At 36.9% G+C, this 26156-nt stretch overlaps 12 protein-coding genes and 1 non-coding gene across 13 annotated transcripts; 6 read left to right on the top strand and 7 right to left on the bottom strand.

Annotated features, from left to right (window-relative positions):
- Position 1: 1 nt before the first annotated feature.
- On the bottom strand, positions 2-656 carry B0P05DRAFT_581268 (uncharacterized protein; the record flags this gene model as incomplete). Its single annotated transcript, XM_051582091.1, has 2 exons — positions 2-357; positions 404-656. The coding sequence occupies 2 exons, from the start codon at positions 654-656 to the stop codon at positions 2-4; spliced, it is 609 nt and encodes a 202-aa protein (XP_051431336.1).
- A 230-nt stretch (positions 657-886) lies between these two features.
- On the bottom strand, positions 887-4169 carry B0P05DRAFT_557031 (uncharacterized protein). The gene is made up of 12 exons (XM_051579974.1): positions 3936-4169; positions 3839-3895; positions 3687-3785; positions 3568-3637; positions 3340-3525; positions 3179-3294; positions 2930-3130; positions 1987-2856; positions 1666-1944; positions 1494-1625; positions 1277-1441; positions 887-1231 (listed from the first exon to the last, which is right to left on the bottom strand). Exons 1-12 carry the CDS (start codon positions 4089-4091, stop codon positions 1073-1075), a joined length of 2490 nt encoding a protein of 829 aa, XP_051431335.1. The 5' UTR covers positions 4092-4169; the 3' UTR covers positions 887-1072.
- A 3110-nt stretch (positions 4170-7279) lies between these two features.
- Positions 7280-7525, top strand: B0P05DRAFT_477491 (uncharacterized protein; the record flags this gene model as incomplete). The annotated part of the gene is made up of 2 exons (XM_051574968.1): positions 7280-7324; positions 7367-7525. The coding sequence occupies 2 exons, from the start codon at positions 7280-7282 to the stop codon at positions 7523-7525; spliced, it is 204 nt and encodes a 67-aa protein (XP_051431334.1).
- B0P05DRAFT_249086 (uncharacterized protein) lies at positions 7362-8609 on the top strand. Its single transcript, XM_051573331.1, has 5 exons — positions 7362-7521; positions 7574-7730; positions 7787-7902; positions 7990-8109; positions 8157-8609. Exons 3-5 carry the CDS (start codon positions 7829-7831, stop codon positions 8521-8523), a joined length of 561 nt encoding a protein of 186 aa, XP_051431333.1. The 5' UTR covers positions 7362-7521; positions 7574-7730; positions 7787-7828; the 3' UTR covers positions 8524-8609.
- Positions 8610-10069: 1460 nt separating this feature from the next.
- Positions 10070-11397, bottom strand: B0P05DRAFT_556984 (uncharacterized protein). Its single transcript, XM_051579973.1, has one exon. The coding sequence runs from the start codon at positions 11338-11340 to the stop codon at positions 10192-10194; it is 1149 nt and encodes a 382-aa protein (XP_051431332.1). The 5' UTR covers positions 11341-11397; the 3' UTR covers positions 10070-10191.
- B0P05DRAFT_556982 (acyltransferase-domain-containing protein) lies at positions 11398-12875 on the bottom strand. Its single transcript, XM_051579972.1, has 5 exons — positions 12449-12875; positions 12293-12402; positions 12060-12193; positions 11957-12012; positions 11398-11910 (listed from the first exon to the last, which is right to left on the bottom strand). The coding sequence occupies exons 1-5, from the start codon at positions 12806-12808 to the stop codon at positions 11407-11409; spliced, it is 1164 nt and encodes a 387-aa protein (XP_051431331.1). The 5' UTR covers positions 12809-12875; the 3' UTR covers positions 11398-11406.
- A 1-nt stretch (position 12876) lies between these two features.
- B0P05DRAFT_556980 (translation machinery-associated protein 16) lies at positions 12877-13713 on the top strand. The gene is made up of 4 exons (XM_051579971.1): positions 12877-12963; positions 13012-13156; positions 13204-13428; positions 13471-13713. The coding sequence occupies exons 1-4, from the start codon at positions 12961-12963 to the stop codon at positions 13656-13658; spliced, it is 561 nt and encodes a 186-aa protein (XP_051431330.1). The 5' UTR covers positions 12877-12960; the 3' UTR covers positions 13659-13713.
- A 975-nt stretch (positions 13714-14688) lies between these two features.
- Positions 14689-15624, top strand: B0P05DRAFT_556979 (uncharacterized protein). Its single transcript, XM_051579970.1, has one exon. The coding sequence runs from the start codon at positions 14721-14723 to the stop codon at positions 15384-15386; it is 666 nt and encodes a 221-aa protein (XP_051431329.1). The 5' UTR covers positions 14689-14720; the 3' UTR covers positions 15387-15624.
- A 543-nt stretch (positions 15625-16167) lies between these two features.
- B0P05DRAFT_t89 lies at positions 16168-16249 on the bottom strand. Its single transcript has one exon. It is a non-coding gene; the product is annotated as a tRNA-Leu (tRNA).
- Positions 16250-19316: 3067 nt separating this feature from the next.
- On the top strand, positions 19317-20620 carry B0P05DRAFT_556966 (uncharacterized protein). Its single transcript, XM_051579969.1, has 4 exons — positions 19317-19374; positions 19426-19567; positions 19614-19887; positions 19938-20620. The coding sequence occupies exons 1-4, from the start codon at positions 19324-19326 to the stop codon at positions 20506-20508; spliced, it is 1038 nt and encodes a 345-aa protein (XP_051431328.1). The 5' UTR covers positions 19317-19323; the 3' UTR covers positions 20509-20620.
- A 33-nt stretch (positions 20621-20653) lies between these two features.
- On the top strand, positions 20654-21099 carry B0P05DRAFT_457165 (uncharacterized protein; the record flags this gene model as incomplete). The annotated part of the gene is made up of 2 exons (XM_051573955.1): positions 20654-20923; positions 20983-21099. Coding segments are annotated over 2 exons (387 nt in total), but the record flags the coding sequence as incomplete, so codon positions are not given.
- A 154-nt stretch (positions 21100-21253) lies between these two features.
- On the bottom strand, positions 21254-24892 carry B0P05DRAFT_556957 (uncharacterized protein). The gene is made up of 6 exons (XM_051579968.1): positions 24812-24892; positions 23938-24770; positions 22143-23892; positions 21808-22100; positions 21569-21755; positions 21254-21521 (listed from the first exon to the last, which is right to left on the bottom strand). Exons 1-6 carry the CDS (start codon positions 24878-24880, stop codon positions 21330-21332), a joined length of 3324 nt encoding a protein of 1107 aa, XP_051431326.1. The 5' UTR covers positions 24881-24892; the 3' UTR covers positions 21254-21329.
- B0P05DRAFT_556952 (Bicoid-interacting protein 3-domain-containing protein) lies at positions 24882-26133 on the bottom strand. The gene is made up of 6 exons (XM_051579967.1): positions 25910-26133; positions 25731-25855; positions 25381-25684; positions 25185-25338; positions 25022-25142; positions 24882-24976 (listed from the first exon to the last, which is right to left on the bottom strand). Exons 1-6 carry the CDS (start codon positions 26074-26076, stop codon positions 24942-24944), a joined length of 906 nt encoding a protein of 301 aa, XP_051431325.1. The 5' UTR covers positions 26077-26133; the 3' UTR covers positions 24882-24941.
- Positions 26134-26156: the final 23 nt, after the last annotated feature.

Raw genomic sequence — 26156 nt, 5'->3', positions numbered from 1 at the left:
CTTAAAATCCTTTTCCAATGCCTGTCTTTTCTACAATGTTCTTCATAATGCCCTCTTCTTCACATAGTTCAGGGTGAACATATAATAATGCCTTTGGTTTTGCTTCTTTTTGTCCAATACGTCCCTTAGCAAGGGAGAGATCATTGATCATCCAGCTTGTAAAGATACGAGTAGCAGGCTCAATCGTATCTAGAGGTACAGTGGTAGCATGATCTTTTGCTGTGAATGAGAGTGTATGGATAGTCAATTCCTTGGGTAATTCGCCTTCTTTGAGTTGATGAGGCACAGTGATTTTTGTGACATAGGGCGACATGACCCATTGAATCAAACCAGTAGAAGCAGCACTAGTAGCCACAGCTTCATTTATGTTAATCAATATACGACCATATCATGGCTTATTTACCTGCGCCAACAAGAGCAGCTTTGGCTACAAAAGGTACTGGAACATCAATAGCAAAAACAAAAGGAGAGATCCCAGTGCCAAGGCCAAGTGAGGTGATTGAGAACAACTTGAGCTTTTTGGCTACATTGGCCAGGGGTCCAGTATAGATGGTTACTGGTTCTTCTTTAGATGAAGTAGAAGACTGTCTCTTGATCCAAACATTGTATGAACCATTTAAAGTTTGACGGCGATTCCATTGAACAGTTGCTCTCATTAGAGCTTGTGTGTTGGTAGTTCTCAACATGATCGTAATGAAGAAAAGGAAAGAAAGATTATTGCCAAAAAATCAGAAAAAAAAAAAAAGACTCAGATTCCTCAGGAACAAGTTATGGACGGTTTACTGATTTTCTTATTCTAGGTATGTCATTTGTTGTTCTGTTAGCTTGTTCCCCCCTCTATGCTTTTTATCTTTTCTTTAACTTTTTGAATAAAATAAACATTCTGTTAATCTCTAAATCAATTTACTAGCTTGATTTTTATTGTTATTATTATGCTAGAATAAAAAAGCAGTAGTAGTATTATTATTAAAGAGAGAAAAAGACAAATAATATATGTACATCATGTAAGTAAAAGTGTTTTTTTTTTCTTTTGTTTTCGGATAGTGAGGATGATAATTAGAGATCTATGTACTTAAAAGTAGAATTGTTTGACATCATGAATGCTAAAGGGCTCTTCACAACTTGGACATCTCTTTTTAGCGTCTAGGCATTCTTTACAAAATGTGTGCATACACTTGAGGATGATATGTGATTTTAACCGCACTCGACATTGACTACAGTTTAGCAGAGACTGTAAAATGGTTAGTAAGATCTGTTGAATGAAATATACATTTACTCTATATTCTTCTCTTTCTTTCTTTAGTTTTGCTTCTGCAGGTCGATCTGATTTATTCGTTGATTCCACTTTACGCTTCAGCAATTCACAATTCTCTTCCAGTCGTAGTCTTGAATGAGAGCCTTCTTCTACCATTCGAATCTTTTCAAGAATTGATTTCTGAAGCTAATACATGTATAAAAATGAGTAAAGAAATACACATCTAATAAAACTATACCTCTGTAATTCTGTCCTTTGAAGAAATGGTCCTTTCTTTTAATTCGTCCAGCACCAGCTTAGCTTCATCCGTCTTTTGCTTATAAACATCATATACAGCATTGCTTGCATTTAATTCACGATCCAGACAAGTCTATCAACCATAAATACACAAACAGCAAACTACAGCTTACCAATTGGCTATTGAGGCTTTTCTCTCTTTCTGTCATTTGTTTAATATGCGTCAATTGTTTCTCCACTTGTTTTGTAAGTGCATTTACAACCATTGTGTTTGCATCTTTCGACTTGTTTAATGATGTAAATGTTTGTGTATATTTCACTCTTTCTGCTTGTAATCGAATGATTTCATCTTCTGCAGCTGCCAATTCTTTTACTCGCTTCATTGTCTCTTCTTCTAAATCACCATACGCATTGGATACACTCTCAATTTCACTCAAGAGTTGCTTTTCAGTCTATATCATGTCAATGTACATTTATGGATTCATATTGCTTACTGCTTCTAGATTCACAATCTTATCTTTTGCTTCAGAAATAGCTTTTCTTTCCTGTTCAATTCTGTCCGACAAAACTTCTTGCACTACACTCATGGAAGAAGAAGGATGGAATCCATATTTCTCTGTAAATGCACCAATGTCTATTTCCAACTGTAGAGATTCAGACAGCTGAGCTAATTCCTGATCCACCCATTCCTTAGCGTGTGATTGGTACACTCTTTCTTTGACTTGTTCAACTTGTTCTTCCAACTGCTTTAACTGACTCTGAAGAGGCTGTAATAGAGGTTCTCGACCATCACTGTTTAACAACAAAACATAATAATCTTTCACGCCTGTTCTGGCAGCCATCTTTTTCTGCAAACGAAGAACTTCTGTCTCCAGATAATTAACACGCTCTTTACGCGTATCAGCAATGATCTTGAGTTCGGATATAGATACACGGCCTGCTTCAGTAGACGCCTTTCCAATCTCTAACTGCATCTGTAATGCATCACGTTGAGCTCGAATGCGCATCAAATCATCGTCTAACTTGCGCAACTGATTTTTGAGTTCCATAAAATGTGCTACTTGCTCAGAATCGAGTTCTTTAATGAGATGACGACGGTTGCCTGATAAATCATCTAAGCGAAGCTGTATGTCATGACAGAGATCAGATAAACGATTGCATTTATCCTTGTAATAGGCACGTGACTGAGATAGATTTCGACACATAGCAGCCTTATAAATGCGTGATTCGGGAACAGAGACAAGATCCATTTCTAACCGTGCAATTTGCTGCTTCAAGACAACACGATCTTCTTTGATCAATTCAATATCGCGTAATCTTTGAGTCACAATCTGCTGTAACCGAATGAATGGATCGTCTTGAGTCTACATATATATATATATATACATACATACATACAAAAACGATGAGATGGCTTACAGTTGTATGTATGCTTACATTCATAACTGGGGTTTTTTCTTGTACAGGTGTAGAAGGTGTGATGGTCGATACAGTAGGTTTTGTAACTTCTGCCATTTTTGTATCTTCGTCAACCTTCTTTTCAGCATGTTGCAATTCAGTCTGTATTTCCCGATAACTTATTTCAGTCAATTCCAACCGATTATTGAGTATTCTGAGCTCTTCAGACAAGACCAAATACTAACAAAAAGATGAGATAATACCATCTATATACTACATTTCTTTTACCACTAAATTAGCTGATTTATAGCGATTTTTCATGTCTAAAAGAGATCGTTGATTATTTGCCCATGCATTGAGAATAGATTCATGTTCTCGTCGAATATCTTTTAAAGCGCCTTGGTCTTGTACAATGTGAATACAGCTATTTTGATATACACGATACTTACTGAATACAGAACTAAATCCTTTTGTAATGTTTTCTCTCCTCGAAACCCAAGCATCAAACAGTTTACTTAACTTGGTCAATGCTGAATCGTAAATCTTTTTGTTCTTGAGGGATTCAATCATACGGAGAGCTAAGTCAGTAGTCCATTCTTGATTCAACAAGCCTTCAAGTTCTTTGGGATTGACATCTAGAAACAGCGTTAATGCACATCATAAAGACCATGACTTACCCATTCCATTATCAGAGTGTCCAAATGTCAATAAGCCAGATTGAGTTGTATGTAAAAGAAAATTTTGAAGCTAAAACAACAGGTGTGAGAATAATAGCAAGTGGTTTATAGATATATACCTGTCTAAAGGATTCTTCCCAAAGTCGTACATAGTCTTCAGTTTTCAGTCTATTCGCTTCCATTTGTTCGTTATTTTTTCTACACCTTTCAAGTAATCGCTTTATTCTTAATTAGACAAAAGTAATGCGCAAACACTGTATATGGTACTTACTGCGTATTCCTTCCATTGTCTCATAATGGCATCTTTACGGAACGTCTCTAAAGGCTCCTATGAACAGTTGGTATGTAGATAAGAACGCGATGCTTACTTTAAAAGTGTCAACAGCGTCTTCGCTTTCTTCTGGATCTTCGTCTGGCGAAGAAGCTCTTGATAAAAAGCGTTTCTTTGGTGGAGGTCTTGGAGCAACACTTTGTTCATCCACTTCGCTGGAACGACGTTTTGTGTTCTCCTCTATTTTTGCCATAGGAAAAAGAAAAAAAAAGGAGAGAATAGGACACAGAGTCAATTAAATAGTCAATATGATAAAGTGAGAAAACTAAGAAAAAAAAAAAAAAAAAAAAAGGGTCACTTGGACACTTTTTTAAAAAAGATCGGACTTTATAGGAAATTTGACCTAAAAAACAACTTGGTTTGTTAGATACAATTCGTCAAATGAACATAGTAAAGGTATTCAAAAAAAAAAGGGTAGTTTTTCTTATTCAAGCTATTTGAATTATCAAACAACATTGCCAATTCGTTTTCCATAGATAGCAAAAGCACTGTATATAAAATAAGAGATCTTATTCTGAGCAATGGAAAAACACAGATTGTTACTGTTCCATTTTGATAAAATACATACACAATCTGATAACAGAAAGCATAAAATTCAGATTTTTTTTTTTATCAATAAATCCTTATTGCCATTTTCGATTTATTCTTCCATGTCCACATTGAGCTTTACCACTTTTGAAAGTATAGATTGATGATTCAAAGTAGCAAAAAGTCAACTATAATTAGAGAAAAGCAACAAATAAAGGTGAAAGGCATTCTACCATCTTCTCTTCATACTTTTGTACTTTTTCTTTTAACCCGAGTATCGCCAAAGAAGCTTCATTATAATCCAAGACAATATGACATAGAAACATTGGGTTAGCAAGAAGCTGGGGTCTAATATTGGAAAATAACTGTCAGAGAACGAAGCTGCAGCTCACAAACAATCACGGCTACAGCGCTTGTCTGTAAGCTTCGAACCCGGAAGAAGTGTTGAAGATACATGCAAGCATGGTAACCTTCTCCAACGTGCCGAATAGCATCTTCCACACAAAGTCATCGCGACCTTTGTGTAAACCCAAATAGGAATAAGCTCGGCCGCATTCTAAGAGGAGTACACCAGCCAATTTGCAGCAACGAAGCCGCGAGACGTCTGAAAGCCAATACTATCAGAAGCCTGTGCGTTGCCAAAAAGCTTCATCATTGCCGAAATGGGCTAGTTTCTCCGTAGCTACAGCAATCTGGTTAAAGCGGTCATCATTGTCCAAGACAACACGACATGAAAGCAGAACCAGGCAAATGAGAGCCATGGTCTATTTGAATATGATAACGGGGAACATACCTTTCAAAAACGGCTGTCAGGAAAAGACCAAAGAACGAAGCTGCAGCTCACAAACAATCACGGCTACAGCGCTTGTCTGTAAGCTTCGAACCCGGAAGAAGTGTTGAAGATACATGCAAGCATGGTAACCTTCTCCAACGTGCCGAATAGCATCTTCCACACAAAGTCATCGCGACCTTTGTGTAAACCCAAATAGGAATAAGCTCGGCCGCATTCTAAGAGGAGTACACCAGCCAATTTGCAGCAACGAAGCCGCGAGACGTCTGAAAGCCAATACTATCAGAAGCCTGTGCGTTGCCAAAAAGCTTCATCATTGCCGAAATGGGCTAGTTTCTCCGTAGCTACAGCAATCTGGTTAAAGCGGTCATCATTGTCCAAGACAACACGACATGAAAGCAGAACCAGGCAAATGAGAGCCATGGTCTATTTGAATATGATAACGGGGAACATACCTTTCAAAAACGGCTGTCAGGAAAAGACCAAAGAACGAAGCTGCAGCTCACAAACAATCACGGCTACAGCGCTTGTCTGTAAGCTTCGAACCCGGAAGAAGTGTTGAAGATACATGCAAGCATGGTAACCTTCTCCAACGTGCCGAATAGCATCTTCCACACAAAGTCATCGCGACCTTTGTGTAAACCCAAATAGGAATAAGCTCGGCCGCATTCTAAGAGGAGTACACCAGCCAATTTGCAGCAACGAAGCCGCGAGACGTCTGAAAGCCAATACTATCAGAAGCCTGTGCGTTGCCAAAAAGCTTCATCATTGCCGAAATGAGCTAATTATCCAAATGTCCAAGGACGGAAACATAAAGCTTTGTCTACAAAATAGTTAGTAATTGAAACAAATTAAATACTTTCCTACCTTCATTTTCTTTACTTATCAGATTGAATCCAGTGTGTCATCCATATGAATAGAAGAGAAACAGACTGATGTTGAAGCTTAATCGCTAAATGTTCAATACGAGTGAAGAAAAAAAACGCGTATATGGCGGAATATTTATACAGGATCTACGTCATCGTCTCAATACTCCGCCAATCATATTCATACAGATTAGCGGCGAATGAACGTTCGTACCTGAGAATATCTTGAAGGCCATGAATGACTGAATTTAGTGAAATGTCCAAGAAACAGTGTATTAGCTTGAGACTATTATTCGTATTGAATGATTTGTTACAATTGAGATAAAACTTACTTAAAAAGAGCTGTTTTTTCTGTATTTTTGTTGGAAGCTTTATTCAAAAATGGTCACTTTTTTGGACGAAATGTTCAGTCCCTTTTTTTTTTTGCATTAATAACCATTCACTGCTCTTTTACAGATGAAAAACTCGCTGTCTTCATATCTATGGACTAATATTAATGATCCTGTCTGCAATTCTGACACTTTACAAAGATTTAACTTGAAAACACTTGACGATGCGCAAAAACTTTTCGGATCGGCGTTCAACAACCTCAAGAAACGCAAGACATGCAACCAGGAAATGAGATCAAAACTAGAAAAATATGAAACAGTTGTTAAAGAAGTACGAGCCATAAAGCTATACCTAGTGTATGATGCTTACCATTTCACAGTTCCTCAAATCTGACATAGCCACTCAACATTTCACAGAACTTCAATTACAAGCAGCTATTGTGCAACAGACATTAAAACGCGATGTATATCACACGTCTGTTGCTACGAACTTTTATGAGCAAAGAGTGAGTAAACAATGAAATGAATTTGTTTGATTGTTGTGCTATAAGACTTTTTGACACATATTATGATCGCTAGACTGCTGTCATCAAAAGAAGAAGAACTGTTCAGGTAAAAGGTGAACATATAACTCTTTAACTAACCGAGTCAAAACAGGAGGGCGAAAAGAAGGAAGATGTACTAGAAGAAGAGAGGTTAAATGAGGAAGAACAATCAAAAAAAGAAGAGTTAAACGAGGAAGAAGAAGAGGAAGGCTTAGATGAAGATGATATAAATGAAGAAGACTTAAACGAGGAAGAAGAACCAGTAAAAGAGGTTATCTTTTAGTAATTGAATTTTGTGGCAATTAACATTGAATACATAGGTTATGCAAAGCTTCAGAAAATGCATATTTAGATACTATGACTGCCTGGTTAGTATACAAGAAATAGTTTGTTATTGATGGATTGTTTAGGATCAGAAAAAAGACCTTGGCGATATTCCACTGACAGCCCGTGCCTTACTAGATTTCAATAACAACAATGGACCTGTTGATCTTTTTGCTTTGCAATTACTGGATAAGTGGCAGTCAGAAGGAGACTTGAGCTTAGATGAACAACTTCAACTCCGGTAAAATACAAGTCTCTTGGGTAATGATAATGAATTAAATTTGCCCATTTAGATTAAGCATCTCAAGAATCTTGGATACAATTGACAGAAAGAATCCTTTACTTTCCAAAGTTCCAAAAGAGATATTGTCTCAACATAACACATCGTTTCAAGAAAACGACATTAATCTAGATGATGAAGTCTCAAATTTCTTCAGAAATCTTAAAGAGGTGAGTCGTCTTACTATTGTCCTTTATGCGTAATTACACACTTATCTGTTTACTAGGAAAACACAACAAAAAGCAGGAAAGATCTAATAGTGTACGTTATGCAGGCAAAGTTAGATGCTTGGCGAGGTGAAAATGAAGACCTTAAGAAAGTCATTGAAATATACGAGTATCTGTAAGCGGTCATAGAAACAGTATCCATTTCAGTAGCTGTGTTGATATGTGAGCACAGACCATATAATTAACTTTCTTGGTTACATAGACTTCTAAACCTTAACGAGATTAACAAGATTGACAAGACATCTTCAGAGTTAGAATGCTTCTTTCCCACTTACAATATCTTGAACATCTTGTTCCGTAATACAGATGTCAAGATTGTTATGTAAGTGTAATACAATAATAGTCGCTTCTTGTACTTATAGCATTCAGTGGTGAAAAAGGATGCAATGTGACAAAAACTGCTCGTATGTTGAGTGAAAAATCTACTACTTTTAAAAAGCCATCAAATGTATATGGAAGAAAAATAGATTTGATGCTTATGCATGGCGATACAGTTCTTTGTTGTGCAGAGTGGAAATCAATGTCTGCTTCTATAGCCATGATTAAGAAGCAATTCGTAAAGAATCTTCGTGTGAATAAGTGTGTCCTCTTTGACTTGTGTCAAAAACTGAATGATGATGGGGCTGAAATACTAGCTATGGATTGGCGTGGCAAGTATATATTACTACACATTGATATAGGTATCTCATCTTTTCTTAGGATTGCTTGGGTATGTTTATACTATGAAGAAGATTGACAAGATTGTAGTCACCAAAAAAGTATGTGACCTGTTTCTTCCTCAAGAATATTGGGAGTTTGGAGACTTTTGTGATGCAGTCAAGTCACTTTTGCAGTTTAAGGTGAGTTAGATGAATCTGACTGATGTTTACCATGAACTTGTGTATTTTTAGAACCATTACGTTAGTGTTGTTAACAATTTAAGGACAAAAACGTCTCAGAGTCGCCGAGAACGCTTCTTTTCAAGCTTGTTTGATCATTCCCCAGTAAACAGTCGAAGTCCTTCTCCTGAAACCTTTTTCACACCAAAACGCCCACAATAGAAACCTCCTAATAACACAAATGTGCTCTACTAAGATTGAGAGACAAAAAAATAAAAAATCTTCTATTCTTATTACAATCAAATCTAGTAATATAGTCTGTCAATTTCAAACTGTATTGGTGGATCCAGGTACAGCTGTATGTGTCTGATACTGCTACTTTGTAAGCCTTGGCGGCAAACAAAATCCATGATTATGCAGCTATATGAAAAAAAGATTGCTACATAAAATAGTGCTATTATTACTGTGTCAACTCAATACACTAGGAGAACATAGATTATATGTTTCTGTACTCGATCATGTAGTCTCTATACCTCTAAAGCCCTCAATAAGCCCTTAAAACAGGGGTTTAGAAAGTTAGCTGAGTATAACTGAGTCTGAATAATGGTCAGGGAACTTATCAGAATATAAAAACAGGTTCCCACCCTTTTTTTCTTTGCTTTCTTTGCAGCGTGTTTGTTTTCTGTCCTTTCAGGATAATGTACCAAACGTACTTGAGGGGGGATCTACCACCTGGGTACAAGTGCATTCTCTGTCAAGATAGTCTGCCTTTTTTTCACTAAACGGGTCTTTGCCGAATTTGATAGAGAGTAAAACAGACGCGTGTAGAGGGTTAGCTTATGGTCCTGTCCGAGGGGGTATTCCATCTTAGTTATGCGCACTGGCGGTCCAAGTCCAAATATTCCCAACGCTGGAAGGCTACTATCTTTTCTTGGCACCTTCTTCTCACTTGTGGGGAGGGAGGGGAACCTATCGGATAGTAATAAGTTTAACCCTATTCGTGGTATCTTGGTAGTCTCATTTCTTTGTGTATGTGGCTATTAGGGTATTGCAGCAGTCTTGATCGTTTGCTACTGTGATAGTGCTAGAAAGCGGTAGTGAAGGTTACTGGGATTGATAGTCATTCGCCTTTTCTTTTGTGAATGCCCTTTAGAGGGGCTTATTTTAGTCTGATGGCTAGAGTAGTCTTTCTAAAGTTAAGCTTCACTTTTGAAGGGGCATCTGTCTATTCGTGGCAAGCTCTATTCATTTAGGGTCGACTATCGGACAGAGTAATGGCTTTTTATATATAGTGTTCGTCCATTCATTCGTTTGAGCGGATCATCTATTGAAAATGATAGACATTCCATTTTTTTTGATAGTGTGAATACTATATAGTGGGGGTCTGAGGGGCTTTGTGCGTACGCGCACCATCTTTTTGGGAACTCAATTGAACTGGTTTAGGTCCTCGTCCTAGTTCCTGGAAACAAATACTCACAGTATTTGGCTAAAGTACCAGTTTCTTTTTATCTTTTTATTCAATAAAGTATGTACTAGTGTTTAAAATATATGAAGAATAAGGCTGTCAAAAAAATGGGAAGGTTTATCTAATCACTTTCATCTTGCAATAAGTCTTCTTCAGATTCATGTTGTTCCTCAGCTGCTGGTTCTTCTTGCTCTGCATCAGTATCGTACTCTAAAGGATCACTATCAGCATCACTAGGTTCAAAGTCATCGTCATTTTCATCAGAATCTTCATTGTTCTCTGTTTGTTTCCCTTTGCCTTTATCGTCTTGATATTCATCGTCCTTCTTTACTTTAGGAGTGGGTGCTTTTCTTTCTTCGTTCATACTTTGGTCATCTAGACCAAGTCTTTTGGTGTAAGCATCAATACGTCCATATTCAGATTGTTCAATCATGGAAAATTGCACAGTATCTTCTTCTTTTTTGAATCCAGAGGAACCTAGTATTTGACTACCAGGCTTTAATGTCAATGTCAAATCAAATGTACGTTGTGTAATATTTGTAGTAACATTGGAAGCCAAGCTCTCTTTGGGGAAGAACAAAGTGGGTTTCTTAAAACCAAACAAGATACCCGTTGGCAAAAAGAACAGAAATCCGTCTTTGGCTTTTAGGTAGGCAACCACATGAGGACGGTCTTCTTGTTTGCCTGTGCTGGAAGAAACACCAGCAGAGTGAAAATAGTCTTCGGAGGGTTGTGTGATAGGAACGCGTGTGTGATCTGTGATCAATTTTGCGAGTGTTTGATGTTTATCTGCTGCAGATAATGTCATGGTGGATTCGGATTGACGCACTACGATATCTCCCTTTTCCTGTGTACCAAACACAATGCAATCTTCTTTCTTCAAGAACAAAACAAATGTATAGCATCGTGTTGCTTTATCAGGTGTAGGCACACACGCACCGCCTACAGGCGAGAGATCATTTAAATCATATTGAAATTCAACTGTATCTGTCTTCCTGTTGTATAATATCAAATGAGTGGATGTGATCAACAAATCGTATTTTTTTCTAGCAGGTAATTGAAATGAGATATCTACGACGCGCAGAAGGGGATCACTGGTTAAAGAAGTGGATTCTAATTTGCGTTTTTTGGCTTCTCTGTCAGAAGGTCTATTATCAAAATATTGGACTAAGCGCTCAATGATGCGACTGCTTGGTGGATAGGATTCAATCAAGCCTTGGACTGATTGCCTTAAATTTGGATCATTAATACTTTGTTCTAACCAAGTCATTCTATATAGATATATAAAAGAAGAGAAGAAAAAAAGGTTTTTCAGTAAAAGAAAAAGAGTGACTTGTTATTGAAAATAAGTTGCATAAATGAAAGTAAACAAGTAACGAATTAAGAAGATAATAGGGATATACAAGATAAAGTAGAACCAATAACCAAAGCATTCACGCAAGACATGCTGTAATGCGAGTTGGACTTTGATTGTCCTATGATGGCCCAACCAACGATCATTGTCCAGATCGCTTTCTTCAGGAAAGCTGCCATGTTGATTGAAATAGACAAGACGCTTGTCTTTTTCTGCCCAACGCTCCAGTAACCATTGAGTGAAGTTTTCTGTGCCTGAAGGTAGAGTGTCCAAACGGTATCGACGAATATGAATATGGATCTTATGAGGTCCATTACCCTCACAAAAAATACGTTTCATGGTCATGACATCTTCTGGATTTTCTCCGGGCTCTATACCGGGATAGGCAATGGTAAGATCATAAAGCCATTCTACACTATTATCGAGTGTATCTCTACATAACATTAGGCCTGTTGTTCTAGGCAAAAGCGTAAATTTAAAGTCATCCTATAAAACAGTAAATAACAAAGCTTTTTCTGTAGAAATTTATTACCATGTGAAGCTTAGTAGCATAATTTTTTGATTTTTGACGGGCATCATCAGAAATAACTAGTGAACAAATGATGAGAAATGGAAGATACTTTGCGTCTATTTACCTGTTCCTTCAGGAAACAAAACAAGCCATAATGGGCGATTTCTTTTTTTAGTTTTTTGAAGGTTATTGATAATATTATCCTTGTCGTATTCAAGCTTGCGTCTTAAAAAGATGAATTCAAAGAATTTCATGCCCTGTTGTATTATTAGTAAAAGACAGATGGGGATAGGAAGAATAATTTACCCTATCCGTTGTGTTAGAGAATGTGAAAAAAAAAAGATATCTCAAACTTACATTCCGTAAATAGGTACAAGACTCAAACTATATTTCAACATGATCTTCAATGATCCGTGTGCTTTAGACAAATAAGCTAAAAACCAAATATAAATCCAATCTGCATAAATCTAAGCAACAGTTAGAAAACGCAAGACATCTCTATTATCTGTGTACCTGATGATTAGCAATCATAATCAGTTTCTCGGGAAAAGATATTCCAACTACTTCACCATGCTTGTTACGAGTCAAGATCTTTTCTAATGCTTCTGTATCGTGCTCCGTAAATTCAGAGTTTCCTTCTGTACAGCTTTCATCAAATGTGATAATGAGTTCTCCCGGTGCAAACATATGCATCACTTGAAACAAATTCTGAGCCCACTGCCTCATTAAATGTGCATGGAACTTGTAATAGTATTTTAGAGAGAAAGGCCAGATAAAAATGGAGAGCCATTGAATGGCTACAATGCATGTTGAATGCCCCCATAGTGCAATAGAACACAGGATACCATTCGTAACAATCCTTATTGCTTCCATAAGTATAATAAAGAAAGAGGGAGAAAAAAGGGACAAGTTATTTGATGGCTATAAGCTGTTCTTCAAATAGTGACTGTTGGGATTGAAATGGCAATGGCACAATCGTGGCTTTGTTAAAACTGCATAGTTTTTTTCTTTCTGCAACTTTAACGATGGTATGTTAGATCCGAGATCATACTTAACCTCTAACTCGAGATCAACAGGGAAATAGAAAAATCACTTTAAAGACAATCAAGAATAGAGAGGGTATTCACCCTTATTCTCGAAAGGCACACCAGATATCCCGAGTACACCAACGTAAAGAAAAGCTAGCAGCACAAGAAAAGAAAAAGTCCAACAACCCAATAGGTAAGTAACAGACAAGCTAAACATTGACTTATTTATGTATCTAATAGGTGAACGATGGATTTGGTTCCGATATGCTTTTGATGAAGATAAATCAGTTGCTACTAAAGCGGACATGCACGAATTAATAGAAATATATTTGACTCGCCATGATGAAGAGATTGACACTTTGGAAAGCGATAGAAATAAAGGCCATCGTAAGCCTAAAACGCCTCGACAAGAACTGTTGGAATCCATTAGACAGAGTGAAATGAACGAATATGTCTCTGGCATGGGTAAGTTGTCTTTTTGAATTCGTTCTTTATTGAGTTGAGTAGAATTGCCTGACATGACCAATGGAAGAATATTGAGGTTGCTAAGAGACTGGGATGGTGATAAAAACAGTATGAAGCGCATCACTACCATTCGATTACAAAAGCCAACAGAGCCAGTAGCAAATACAGCAATGGCAGTGGATACAAAGAAGCAAAAAAGTAACACAAAAGAGGATATGATGGAATTATAGGAAAATAAAGTTTAAAGCTTAAATCTGATCTTTTTACTGCCCTCATTTGTCATCATTTTTACCCCTATTAGCTTTTTTTTACTCCATCATTTTTTTTATAAGAAAATGTGAGTTTATTGCTGTAAGTTTATTGCTGTAGAATTGATGTATTATTAAAAACAAACAGGGACAATTTGATTCATTATGAAAAAAACTCTTGAAAGTGTTTAAAGAATATACAAAAAGGGGAGGGAGAGAAGGAGAGAAATAATACGTTTGAATCGAGTGAAGACATAAGTAGAAATTTCTTATTCAAATCGCTATAAGATCAGCAGGGATCATCATAAAGAGAAAAACACACATTTGCAATCGTCTCCTTGGCAAATGTGTATGTTTTTCATCATTATTGGTACCACACTGTCCCCTTTTAACATTGAAAGGAGGAAACATTTAATTCAATTACATGGTCTGTTTCATAAACAACGCATAAAGCGTAGTGCATGTGTAAATTTGAATTTGACAAATACGCTGGGATGTAAGTGACATTTAAAGTTTCGTAATTAATATTCATCTCCCTTTTTATTCTTAACATATCATTCATGCTTGAAAAGAAACAAAGGCGTAGATGATGATGATGATAAAAAATCCTCCCACTTATTCTATCAAGATCTTGATGTATCTAGAAGACTCTTTTTTCATAGTCTGGAACAAAAGTCTCCTATCTTTCAATTGAAATATATCTTTATTATTACTGTCTTTTCTTTTTCTTCTTTTTCTGCTTATTTTGCTAGATCTTATTGTTTTAGATGAAGATCAATCTCTTGTGTAGCCTATGTACATGAACGTTTTCATCGAACAAATGTCTATTTTTATCCCCATAAGTTTTTTTTTTTATATGATTATGGTAGTTGCTTCACCCCTTTATTTCTCCTGAACCATCATCATCATGTAACAGAGAAGAAATAGTACCTTGCACAAGAGCAAATTAAGGTTTTTTTTTTTCTGTGCTAGGAACTTGCAATAACAACAACACCTATATAAAGACATTACTTCTTCTTTCTTTCTTTCTTCTCATTTTCCAATATGAATTCACCATTACCACTAACAAAAGAAAATTTGCTCAAATTGCAAAATCAAAGCAGTGTACAAAAAGATGAAATTTTGAATCGTTTCTATCAAGGACTTACCAAGAATCGCCGTCAAAGATGCCAGTCAAATCCACACAAAGATGATGTAGTTGTTGCATCGCCCTGGGTATTGCCCTTTCCGTATCATAACGACTCTATGTTCCTTCCAACGGCGGAACATATCCAATACAAACAACATAATGCATCTATTATCACAGCTACTTACTCTTCTTCTTCTTTGTTGGAGTCCAATTTGACTAAAAGAAGACCAAAATCTACTCCTGGTGGTAGCTACAGCACAACTATATGTTCCTCTCTTAAAAAGCAACACCAAAGAAAGAGAAGAGCACTGATGTCCCAATATGAGTCTGTGATGACAGAGAATCAAGGAAGTCTAACATTAAGCAGTTCCTTGTCATCTTTATCATCCAACAGTATACAAGAAATAACTATGCCGATTACTAAGAAGTCTTGGTTATTAAAGCGATTATTGAGATTATTTAAAAAGCAAAAGAAGCATACCAATGATAACCATAGTACAGTCTGGTACTGTCAGTATACAAATAACCCACCCATGAACTTCAAAAAGTACTATCAAGATCCCCCTACGATTGCTGTATAATCTCATTTATTATCTATAATTGCTATATACCAAAAAATGACAGCATTTCTAAATCATCTATACCACTGTACCATTAAATAAAGATATATATTATTGTTGCACATAGCTGAAAACAAACAAGTTAGTATGCCTTCTTTGTTTATTTGTATAAGTCCATTTGCTTGTTGAGTAATTTATGAGATGCTGGTATATACTCTTTCTTCTATTACGCCTTGTACCACAAATATTTGCTTCTGTCGTTCATGCAAAAAGAAACAAGTCTGGGGACATAAAAAAATTACGTATAAAGAAATAAGATCCTCGTTTGATACTTTTGTTACACATAATCAAATGAAGAAAAAAACAAACATTATGAAAGTTGCTTTTGAGATACTAGTACGCGCCAATACTTTCACACCGATTGCGTTGAATATAATCTTGATTTATTGAAAAACAAACAAACAAATTTAATACTATTAAACCTTCAGAAGACCGAAGCTTCACTATCAAAATGAAGCAGGAATAACTCTATGGTGCACTCTATTCCCTTTTCTGACTTCTACGTGAGAAGCGATTACTGGGTTTGAGCAACATGAAATTTATCATGCAACAAATTACTCTTGGGACAATTCCTCTTCATAATAACTTTGAAAGTTGTTATGCCTTCAAATTTTCTTTCAAGCATTGAAATATTAAATCTCTCTCTTACATTCCAGTCTTCCTCTTGTGTTTGTCTCTTCTCTTCTATACGCTACTGGTATAAAAATCAAATCTTGTCCCGTAAAAGCAAAATAGAAAAATATGCAGACTGCGAGATTCGAACTCGCGCCACTTTCGTGATTACGACCTGAACGTAACGCATTAGACCACTCTGCCAAATCTGCAACTCAAATCAATTTTTAAAATGCCTTTAATATATTTTGCAAAAAAAGTTAGTTCCGGGACGGGATTTTCCCGCACCTTTTCATGTAGTAGTATGTGCGGGCCGAAAGCTCTGCCTCTTGCAAAGGTATTTTTCATTTGTCAACAAAAAACTTAGATCATCCTGCTTAAACATACTTGAAGCAAGAAATGATATAAATTAAATCCAGAAAATATTAGGAAGCGGTGCATACTATTAGTTAGAGCTGTTTTATCATAATAGTAACTCCAAAGCACAAACGCTTAACGTATCGACTTATCCGTTAAGTGAAATCAGTGTATGAATTTCGATGTCTTCACTCGAATATGTTTTTCTTTATTTTCCTAAAATATATAGAGCACAAGGTATATATAATAATGATTATCTAAATAGCTAAAAACGAGTCATTCTTTGACAATCCATTGTTCAAAAACTAGACTACTCAAACAAGTGATATTATTGTTAACAACATGTTTTTTTTGAGTCCAGAAATCGAATAGTGCCATTAATTTAATGACTGTGAAAAAGTTATTCATTGATCCGTAGAGCATTCGTGAGAGCTCGTGAAGAAGAATATCAGATCAGCTTTGTAGGCCAGATCCAACTGATTATAGATGGGTACATTTTGAGGTACTTTCAAACAAGAGAAAACGAGTTTATCAAGACGAAATCGCCGAGTTAATTTGTGCATTACCTTTGAAATTATACGCTTATGTCATGTTCTAAAATCCCAAATTTAAAGTAGAAATGCCTCGACCAAAAAAACAAAAGGACATTCAGAAATAAATGCAATATTCTGAATTAGTTATACACTGACCCGTAATAAAAGTTAGCCTAGTTTTTTGTCATTCGAACTCAACAATAAAGCATCATGATTTAAGAGCCCTTCAATATGCCAAGATGATACTTAAACGCGCTCAGTCCTTTGTGGATGATTTATTGAGATGTTTATTTTAAGACAGTATAAACAGAAAGAAATCAGTACTTGGTGGTACAGCCTTTGGCATCTATCACAGCTTGGTATTGGTTGGTCATATTGTACAGTAATATGAATATAATGAGAAGATAGCATAACGCAAAGAAAAACAAACAAACGGCCGACTCCTTATTGATTATATTCCTTGTTATTTCCCAAAGCAAGAATTGATTAAACCTGAGCTTTGATAAATGGCTCTACACAACCATACCAGTAGCATCACGCCTATTGATACAGGCACATCAATGTTTTCTAGTCTACCGAGATGCATGGCTCTAAGGGAGGCATTCAGCTACCTTCACATATTCGTGTAAGTATTTTACATAGACTGGTTAATATCTGTTACTTGTTTGTATCTCTTTTATCTCCCTTCTATTCTCTGCTTTTCCTTACAATCCAATATAAGCAACAATATAAATATTACTTATGTATCTCATGCTCTGCTTAATTTCCAGAAGTTTTCCACACGACTTTTTTTTTCAATAAAGTGTATAAAAGTACATTAATGATTCGGGCTTTTCTAAAACGAACGTATCGCTGGTTTCATTAAACAATCTGAATAACATTGTATGATTGAGCTGTATGTATATTTGCTATAGGAAAGTTAAATGATAAAATTGAAGCTGTAAATATTTGGTAGTTTGGAACATGTTTAGTACGCATATCAAAAGCTACCTCTTATATACCAAGCATCATAAAATTTCTTAACGCCCTGATATTTTTCTTGAGCAATTATTTTGTTTGATTTAAGGGAATTAGGTACCTTTTTAATATGGCATCTTATGTGAACAAGCAATTTGATAGTTCATTATTTATTTATGTATTAGAGACACCAGACATTGGATGCTTCAACAATGAGAAAAGACAATAGTTCATACGGATCTTTGTCTTTGCCTTCGACATACAAAGGTAGCATAGAGCCTGTTTATACACTCATTATTACTTTATATACCTACAAACCATGCTCAATAGCATACATTATAATTTTGGAGTTGATTTGGACAAAAAAAAAAGCGACTTGTAAAAAAAGGCCAAAAACCTCTCGAATCCAAAGGGTACTACTCATGGAAAGATCTCAATTTGACAGCTTCTGATCTTCTTTTTGACGATGCAAGACGAAAAATAGAGCTATTGACAAGCTTAAGTACCCAAAATGTGCGTCAAAGGCTTCAGTTCCTGATCAAAGCATTTGCTTACCAGTCGTACTATAAAAGCAATACGATAGGAGTGAAACCCCTTAGAGACACTTTTGCAGATTTACTCAATATTTTAGCAGCCAAGTTGCTGTGCTCTTTGTACCAGCAGACTCAGAACGCAGAGATCTACAGCTTTTGTCTCTACACCAAAGCCATAGAACTGCGTCTTTATGCAGTTCCAAGCAAAAGCTCGATTTCTGATCTGCTGGATAAAGAATCCACATTTCTTCCATTTCAATCTTCGCATGTAGTCATCAAGTATGCCGTATGTCCAGTTACCCCATCTCTACATGGTGAATTGACCATGCTTTTGCCTTTCCATGTCCTTTAGCATTCTAAATAGCATATGCTGCTTTTCATAAGCTTATTGTTAGCAAGTTCTATATGACACCTAGAGCAAAAACGGTCAAAACACAGCTCAAAGGCATTCTTCTTTGATGTGTCATTACTCGACAGCTACATTATCTTTCAAATCAAGAAATCAAATGATACTACTGATATAAAAATTGAGTGAATTCTGTTTCTTGACCCATGAGAAGAATGACCCAATGTAGGTCTGATCCAACCGAAATCAGATAAGATCATGTCTAAATACTTCTAGCAAAAAGAAAGCGAGTTTACTAAGATGAAAATAGTGGATAGACATTTATTCTTAGACTTTTCGATATACAAAATTTGCGCAACCAAATCGTACTATAGCATTTGGTACTTTTGAAGTCGAATAGAACAGCTTTAGTACATGTAAACAATGAACATCTTGCAAACAGCCTTCTATGAGCTTGAGTGATTGTCCGGCAAACTCCGGTAAAACAAGTCACTTTTTTTTTCCTCTTTTTAAAGCCTCTTACAAACAGATTTTTCCTCTTTTTCTTGAGAGTTAATAATATGGCTACCCTTAACACTGAGCCTCTTCGCACTGTTCAACTTGATGGCTTGGTAATAACAACAAACCCGAGATCCCGTACTAAACTTACTTCTCAATCTTAGGTCGTCTTGAAAATCATCAAGCATTGTCGCGAATCTTATCCTAACGATGTTACTGGTCAACTCTTGGGTTTAGACGACAAGGGCACTTTGGAAGTAACCAACTGTTTCCCTTTCCCTTCTGACGGTGACGAAGATGCTAGTGGTAACACATAGATCATGCGATTGTTTTAGTATACTCATTTTTATAGCTCAATATCAATTGGACATGATGCGTTGTCTTCGTGCCGTCAATGTCGATAACAACACTGTTGGTTGGTATCGTTCTGCTCACTTGGGCAACTTTGTTGATCTTAGCTTGATTGAAACCCAGTACAGCTATCAAAATTCCCTCAGTGCTCAATCTGTTGTGCTTATTCATGATGTCTCCAAGAGTTCTGCTCAAGGTAATTTGAGTTTAAGAGCCTTTAGATTGCAAGAAAATTTCATGAAGGCCTTTGAAGCCAAAAAATTCACTACTGAAAGGTAAGTCTTGTCTTGGTGTATGTGTTGATATATACTCACTTCTTGAATAGCCTTGCACAAGCTAAACTATCCTTCTCCAACATCTTTGAGGAATTACCTGTTCAAATCCATAACTCTCACTATGTGACCATGATGCTCCACAACATTGAAATGCCTAAATTAGAAGCTGATCGTCTTCGATCACTCTCTACTTTTGCTTCTACTCAGCAAGCTCAAACTGAAATTGAAGCAGCCAGACCTTTGGCACCCAACTTTGATGTACTTGATTTGGAATTAGATCCCTTTATGCAAAAGAACTTGCAATACTTGTTAGATTGTGCTGATGTTCAACAACAAGAACAAAACAACTACCAATACTGGCAAAGATCTGTTGCTCGTGAACAAGCCAAGATGCAAGCATGGCTCACTAAGCGAAAGCAAGAAAACGCACAACGAGTTGAAAAGGGACAACAGCCTTTACCTGAAGATGAAGTTAACACATTGTTCAAGCTTCCTGCTGAACCCAGTCGTTTAGATTCCATGATCTTGAGTGCTCAAATGCACAACTTTACTAAGCAAATCAACCAATTTGCTGGTCCCAGTCTCGCTAGATTATACAGTATTCAAGAATTACAAAAATAAAATCTCATATTGTGTGTGTAGTTATACATTTGCGCATGTAAATACAAGCTTGAAACTGTCTAAATGACACTTTCCCGTGATCTTTTGCTATATAAATATGTATCGAATATGCAGTTTTTTTTTGTTTTTGTTTTTTTTCTTCTTCATGGATATACTCAACTTACTTAATCACCCTATTCCTTCCCATAAACCATACAAGTGTAACTGGCATGAGTGCGAAAAAAGGTTTTCTAGGAGGTCTGATTTATCACGGCATCGTCGAATACATACAGGAGAAAGACCTTTTCAGTGTCATTGGTTTAATTGCCACAAACAATTTATTCAACGTTCTGCCTTGACGGTTCATTTAAGAACACATACAGGCGAAAGACCTCATTTGTGTGAAGTGCCCTCTTGTAGGAAAGCATTTAGTGATGTAAGTCATGGCTGAAAAAAAAAAAAACAAACAAACAAAGAAATCTCAATACATTCTAGTCTTCTTCACTTGCTCGTCATAGGAGAACACATACAGGAACACGCCCTTATGCTTGTGAATGTGGGAAATCATTTACTCGCAAAACAACACTGTTAAGGCATCGAGAAACACGTCACTTAGCTCAGGCTTACAGCGAGTCAGGTGAATACAAGTCATTTCTTTACCAAACAAGATTAAGCTATTTAAATATAAACCAACTATTGTGATCACAGTGCACAGATAGTTGAAATCCATATTTTGTATAAAACGCACAGACAGTAAACAAATCATTTTTTTTTTAATGGTATAGATGTCTTTATTTTTTTTTCTTTTTATTATTATACAATGAGAAGGGGATATACAACATTTAAAGGATTTCAATACCACCTGAACCAGTAGATGGACTTGCAGGATTAGGATTAGAAGGAGATGTTTGATCATTCGATGCGGGTGGAGCAGAAGGTGGTCCATCAGCGTTAGGATTGAAATTGAGATAGAATTTAGGGCAATTTTTGTTTGTCTTCATATGTCCCATTTGCCCACAATTACCGCAGCGACGCTATCATGATTGCTATGAACATCTATTTCTTATATCATTTCACTTACCATAGCACCCTCACGTTTACCACGAATCAATCCCAAGACTGGATTCTCAGCTAAAGCAGCTTGTTTGGCTAATTGTCTTTGACGACGTCTTTCAGCATTACGCTTCAATTTGGCCAATTGATCTTGAATTCGCTTCTTCATACGGGCATTCTTCTCTTCATCGTCTGTAGGTTCTAATGTCTCAGCACTAAGAGAAAGAGAGAGTATGATGAGCCATGGATATCATCCCTTTTCGTTACCTTGTGGCTTCTTCTTCAATCATTTGGCGTTGTCTCAAGTAAGATTTCATAACAACAGGGTCACGTACTGTCTCTTCCTGCCATACTTTCTCGCCATTCTTTTGTGTAATAAGGCGTCGAATAATCAGGTATTTGTTTTGGTTGTTAATATGATAGCTAGAACTCATACTTCCAGTCACAGAGACGTCATCATCATCTAGTTCTGAAGTAGCACGGTCAAATCGACTACGTTGGTAAGAAGGTGTTGCAGGAGATGGAGACATGCCATGTCTATGTCCCCAATCAAATTCAGACTATATAGTTGATTAGCAAGATACAAATCCATGTTTACTTACAGCAGAAGGACTATCAGGTTGATTTTCCTCATCATCTTCATGGTCAGAAAGAATAGGCTCTGTCTTGTTGCTTAAGGAATCTAATTGTGCTTTCCAAATACGAGCAATTTCTTCCTTATAAATCTGTTGCTGTTCAGCTACATTATAACGATGTGCACTCTTAGGTCTAGCTTCAATCTGTGCCAATTTCTCTTCAGCAGATTCACCAGCACGCAAAAAGATATCCTTCATAGACACACGAATAAAACTAAAGCCTTCTCCACGACCAGTGGGATCACCAGCACCATACAATTTAAGCATGGCTTTACCTTGAGTAGCATTGATAAAGTTACGAGTAGAGAACCAAGGCGCCAATTGTTGTTCTACTTCTAATTTAGAGTCACCTTCACCCGTCTCATCATCATCATTCACATCACCATAACCCAAGTCTTGCAAATGGCGTTCACCCACCAACATGCTCTCGTATAAACAGACCATTTCAGGTGTGACCATTTTACGCAAATCTTCTTCGGAGGGAGGATCACCACCGCCTCTTGTCTTCCAATACCCACCACCACCATCTTTACTACGACGATGGAATTCAAGAAACTCTTTTAGTCTTTGGCGAATCTGAATATCAGAGTATTCAGGGAACTTTTTGGCTAACCGATTCATTTTAAGCCGTTGAAGACTATGGCGCTTAATGAGACGATAAGCAACTACTTGGAGTCGATTCTTGATGGTCGTAGTGACTTTACGTGAATGAGGACCAGGTACTTCTTGAACAGGATAAGATTGGCCAATAGTAAAAATAGCAGGTATTTCACGTAAATAGTATTTGGTTTGGTCTTTATAGGTACTCTTGAGCAATAAGAAATCAGTATGCTTCACATCGTGTCGAAAAAGAGGTGCACGAATCAAATTGTTGTAGTAAACAGAGATTGTTTGACCAGGTTCAACATTACCAAATGTCATAAAGGGAGAAGTATCACCAATGTCCAGCACAAAGGGTTCGCCAATATCAGCATTAGGCACAAATTCATCTTTGGGTTCTGTCTTTCGGTAATAGTTGATGACCAGTGTGCCCATGCCCAAGTTAGAAATGATAGGGGGATGTTCTTCTGAATACTCCATCAGCACAAAAGATGAACTGTCCTTGAGTGTCAAGTCTTTTGTACTGCGAATAATATCCACATGCCCTTTCTTTTTGTCTTTCTTTTTCTTTTTGCTAGCCTTCATGCGAGAAAAGTGAAGGTCTGTGTTGGTAGGCAACTGAATAAGAGGTCGGTGGAATGAACGAAGCTCTTGTTTGCTAAGCTTTGTTTTGTACAAGGCTGGGTGTAACTTAAGAGCAGGTAAGGCATGTTGAACCACCAATTGACCAAATGTCTGTCGAACACGAATGAGTCTTCCAGCAAGATGGGATTCATAATGCTTGTCATTCGACAGATTGAATCGATTAAGTGGTAGTTTGTTGTGTGGTTCTGTCTCTGTATGGAAGATCTGAATCTTGGGTAGTGGTCGAGGCAATGGTTTACGTCCCTTTTTGACATGTTTAGGCTGTGGTAAGAGTTCTTTGGTTGCCTCTACTTCTTCCACATCAAATAGCATGTTGGGATCATTCAAGTCGAGTGCAATCTTCATACTCGACATATCTGGTTTCTCATTATTCCAAATGACTGCATCAATCCAGTCTCCTTCTTCTAGTTCCATATTCAAATGCTTCATTGGCTGCTGATTGTTCTCGGCTAAAGCATCTGTAGGGACAAGCCTATTTGAGATTAAATCAACTGTGTATGTCAAATTGGATAGTTACGTTTTTTCATCGTCTGTTCCCCATACAATATCATTCTCCCAGTCATCTAACATGACTGAATGATACAGTTTGTCGTTTTCGAGTACTTTGAGTGGTGCTACGTCAGCAAGACCATCTAGTTCTTCTAGATAATCGTCATCATCGTCGTCTTCTTCACTTTCATTGCCACTGCTTTCTACTCGTTGTTGCATAGCTTCAATACGTCGCTTTTTAGAGTTGTGTTTTGCTTGTTCAAGGCGAAGACGATCGAGTTTACTGGTTCTTAAAAACAGGTTACGGTCATCCCGTTCTACTTCGTATTCATATCCATCACCATAGACAATTCGCTTTTGAGGAGCCAATTTAGGAGGACGCTTGATTTTGGCCATAAACAACTCTGAGAACTTGAGAATCTTGCCTTTTTCAAAACCGGGGAATAATTGTCGAACATCGACTTTGTGCTGAGGCGTCGTATCATCTAGAACAGACGTGTCTACTTCCATAGGCTCTTGTTTGATTTGCTGTTCTTCTTCCTCGTCATCATCGTAATTATCCGTGACAAGAGCAAGACGCGAACGAGGCAAGTTCTTTTGGACCATGCTCATACCACGTCGATAATATTTGTCTTGTACGTCAGGAATAGCCTCATCAAAATCAGAATAATCCACCGCATCTTTGGCATGAGCTGTTGGAATATTAGGAATACGATCCATAGTGCTTAATTCCTCTTCCTCTTCGTCTTCATCGCTGTCGCCCGGTTGTTTGCGCGTTGCATGTTCTAACCCAAACGTGTCTCCACTAAAGATCTTGGACATCACATTGGCATCCACGCTGGAGAGTGTTTCTCTAAGATCCTAGGCAACAGTCAGTACAGATTTACTATGAAGCTACCTACTTCGTCTAAGTCGCTCTCAAGGCGTCCTTGTTCATCCACATTACCAAAGAAATAGCCTGCTAAAGACATGGTTTTTTTTTTGGAAATAATCAAGAAAAAAGAGCTCTTTATTTTTCATAGAGACGTCACTTTATTTTATGTACAATATGATTGGTCGAGAGAATCCTATGCGAGTTGGCATGAATGTAGTGCAATGGATAGCTAATTTACCTTTAATTTCACCTTGAGGAGCACCTAAGTTGATGACTTCTTTGAATCCTACATGATTGATCAAGTAGTCTTCATAGTCTTCAGGTCTGAAGTGTAGTTCTTGCTCTACATCTTTTGTAGGCTATATACGCTTCATTAGAAATTCTTTTATGGTCTAGCTTACATCAATTTGTTTCGCTCTTCTTTGAAATGTATTGAATTCTTGAGGCTCCAACACAAATGTACCTCCAGGTGCTAATGAGTCATAGACTTTCTCAAAGAATCGCTTGAGTCCCTTATCCCCACCATGTAGCTGAATCCATTTTGTGATACTCAGTCTATGCTGTGTTAAATGAGTGAATAAGTATCGATATACATACGCTAATACTGTATCATAATGGCTATATTTATCAATATTAGTCTCAGTCCAGTCCATTGCCTCAAAATGTACATTGAACGGAAACTCATTGGGCTTCTTGTAAGAGGGTGGAAATGCCATAGGAAGCATACCAAACATATTTGTCATAGATTGAGGAAAATAGTGAAAGCGTAAACTAAGATCAATAGGTGATTGTTGATCTGGGTGATTGAGTGAATAAGCAACACGAAGATTTGTATGTGCTTTCTTGATCAATCCTTCATCAATATCAACACCATCAATTGAAGTAACAGAGTACTTTTTAGCTAATCTATGTTAGATTCAGTCCCTATCTTATGCTCTATTTTCTACCTATGGCAATGGATATATTTCCAGAATTGCATCCAATGTCCAGTATACGTTTGCCAACAAAATAACTTGGGTCTATCAAGTCAAGTCTTGGATCAATAAGAGCATTGCCTTGCTTTCGACGAGTCCTATATAGCTACATTAAAAGCAGGCATAGATACACACACATATAGTTGACTTACGTATAATAACCTTGATAGTTACCATAGACATACTTTCCAAAAGGTTGTTTTTCTTTTTCTTTTTCAACAAGATAAACAGCGCCTTTTGTCTTGGAACCTAACACAGGTACTTCTTGACGCGTACGTTTTTGTGCATGAGCATGCTCTTCAGTTGATGATCGTTTCATAATCAACTGAAAAGAAAGAAAAAAAAAAAGAAAAAGTACACATTTTGTATGACCCGATAATTTCTTTTTTTCTTTCTTTC

This window comes from Gilbertella persicaria (assembly GCF_025201335.1).
Source record: "Gilbertella persicaria strain CBS 190.32 chromosome Unknown B0P05scaffold_46, whole genome shotgun sequence".
Taxonomy (NCBI): Eukaryota; Fungi; Mucoromycota; class Mucoromycetes; order Mucorales; family Choanephoraceae; genus Gilbertella; species Gilbertella persicaria.
Note: the sequence above shows the minus strand (reverse complement) of the source record. Positions and strands in the feature narration are given on the sequence as shown.

Excerpts from the sequence above, each read along its gene's own strand:
- B0P05DRAFT_557031 (XM_051579974.1), bottom strand. The coding sequence starts at position 4,091 with ATGGCAAAAATAGAGGAGAACACAAAACGTCGTTCCAGCGAAGTGGAT. Across the intron at positions 3,131-3,178 it reads ATAAATCAGCTAATTTAGTG|TATTTGGTCTTGTCTGAAGA; the intron begins GTAAAAGAAATG and ends TCTTTTTGTTAG. Across the intron at positions 1,442-1,493 it reads CAAAGGACAGAATTACAGAG|CTTCAGAAATCAATTCTTGA; the intron begins GTATAGTTTTAT and ends TACATGTATTAG.
- B0P05DRAFT_249086 (XM_051573331.1), top strand. The coding sequence starts at position 7,829 with ATGCAGGCAAAGTTAGATGCTTGGCGAGGTGAAAATGAAGACCTTAAG. Across the intron at positions 7,903-7,989 it reads ATTGAAATATACGAGTATCT|ACTTCTAAACCTTAACGAGA; the intron begins GTAAGCGGTCAT and ends TTGGTTACATAG. Across the intron at positions 8,110-8,156 it reads ACAGATGTCAAGATTGTTAT|TGGTGAAAAAGGATGCAATG; the intron begins GTAAGTGTAATA and ends TATAGCATTCAG.
- B0P05DRAFT_556984 (XM_051579973.1), bottom strand. The coding sequence starts at position 11,340 with ATGACTTGGTTAGAACAAAGTATTAATGATCCAAATTTAAGGCAATCA.
- B0P05DRAFT_556982 (XM_051579972.1), bottom strand. The coding sequence starts at position 12,808 with ATGGAAGCAATAAGGATTGTTACGAATGGTATCCTGTGTTCTATTGCA. Across the intron at positions 12,194-12,292 it reads CTTGTACCTATTTACGGAAT|GGGCATGAAATTCTTTGAAT; the intron begins GTAAGTTTGAGA and ends AATAATACAACA. Across the intron at positions 12,013-12,059 it reads TTTGTTTCCTGAAGGAACAG|TTATTTCTGATGATGCCCGT; the intron begins GTAAATAGACGC and ends TTTGTTCACTAG.
- B0P05DRAFT_556980 (XM_051579971.1), top strand. Across the intron at positions 13,157-13,203 it reads AAAGTCCAACAACCCAATAG|GTGAACGATGGATTTGGTTC; the intron begins GTAAGTAACAGA and ends TGTATCTAATAG. Across the intron at positions 13,429-13,470 it reads CGAATATGTCTCTGGCATGG|AATTGCCTGACATGACCAAT; the intron begins GTAAGTTGTCTT and ends TGAGTTGAGTAG.
- B0P05DRAFT_556979 (XM_051579970.1), top strand. The coding sequence starts at position 14,721 with ATGAATTCACCATTACCACTAACAAAAGAAAATTTGCTCAAATTGCAA.
- B0P05DRAFT_556966 (XM_051579969.1), top strand. The coding sequence starts at position 19,324 with ATGGCTACCCTTAACACTGAGCCTCTTCGCACTGTTCAACTTGATGGC. Across the intron at positions 19,568-19,613 it reads CGGTGACGAAGATGCTAGTG|CTCAATATCAATTGGACATG; the intron begins GTAACACATAGA and ends TCATTTTTATAG. Across the intron at positions 19,888-19,937 it reads AAAAAATTCACTACTGAAAG|CCTTGCACAAGCTAAACTAT; the intron begins GTAAGTCTTGTC and ends CTTCTTGAATAG.
- B0P05DRAFT_556957 (XM_051579968.1), bottom strand. The coding sequence starts at position 24,880 with ATGTCTTTAGCAGGCTATTTCTTTGGTAATGTGGATGAACAAGGACGC. Across the intron at positions 23,893-23,937 it reads GGAACAGACGATGAAAAAAC|GCTTGTCCCTACAGATGCTT; the intron begins GTAACTATCCAA and ends AATCTCAAATAG. Across the intron at positions 22,101-22,142 it reads AACCTGATAGTCCTTCTGCT|TCTGAATTTGATTGGGGACA; the intron begins GTAAGTAAACAT and ends TCAACTATATAG.
- B0P05DRAFT_556952 (XM_051579967.1), bottom strand. The coding sequence starts at position 26,076 with ATGAAACGATCATCAACTGAAGAGCATGCTCATGCACAAAAACGTACG. Across the intron at positions 25,339-25,380 it reads CATTATGATACAGTATTAGC|ACTGAGTATCACAAAATGGA; the intron begins GTATGTATATCG and ends AACACAGCATAG. Across the intron at positions 24,977-25,021 it reads TCCTCAAGGTGAAATTAAAG|GATTCTCTCGACCAATCATA; the intron begins GTAAATTAGCTA and ends CAACTCGCATAG.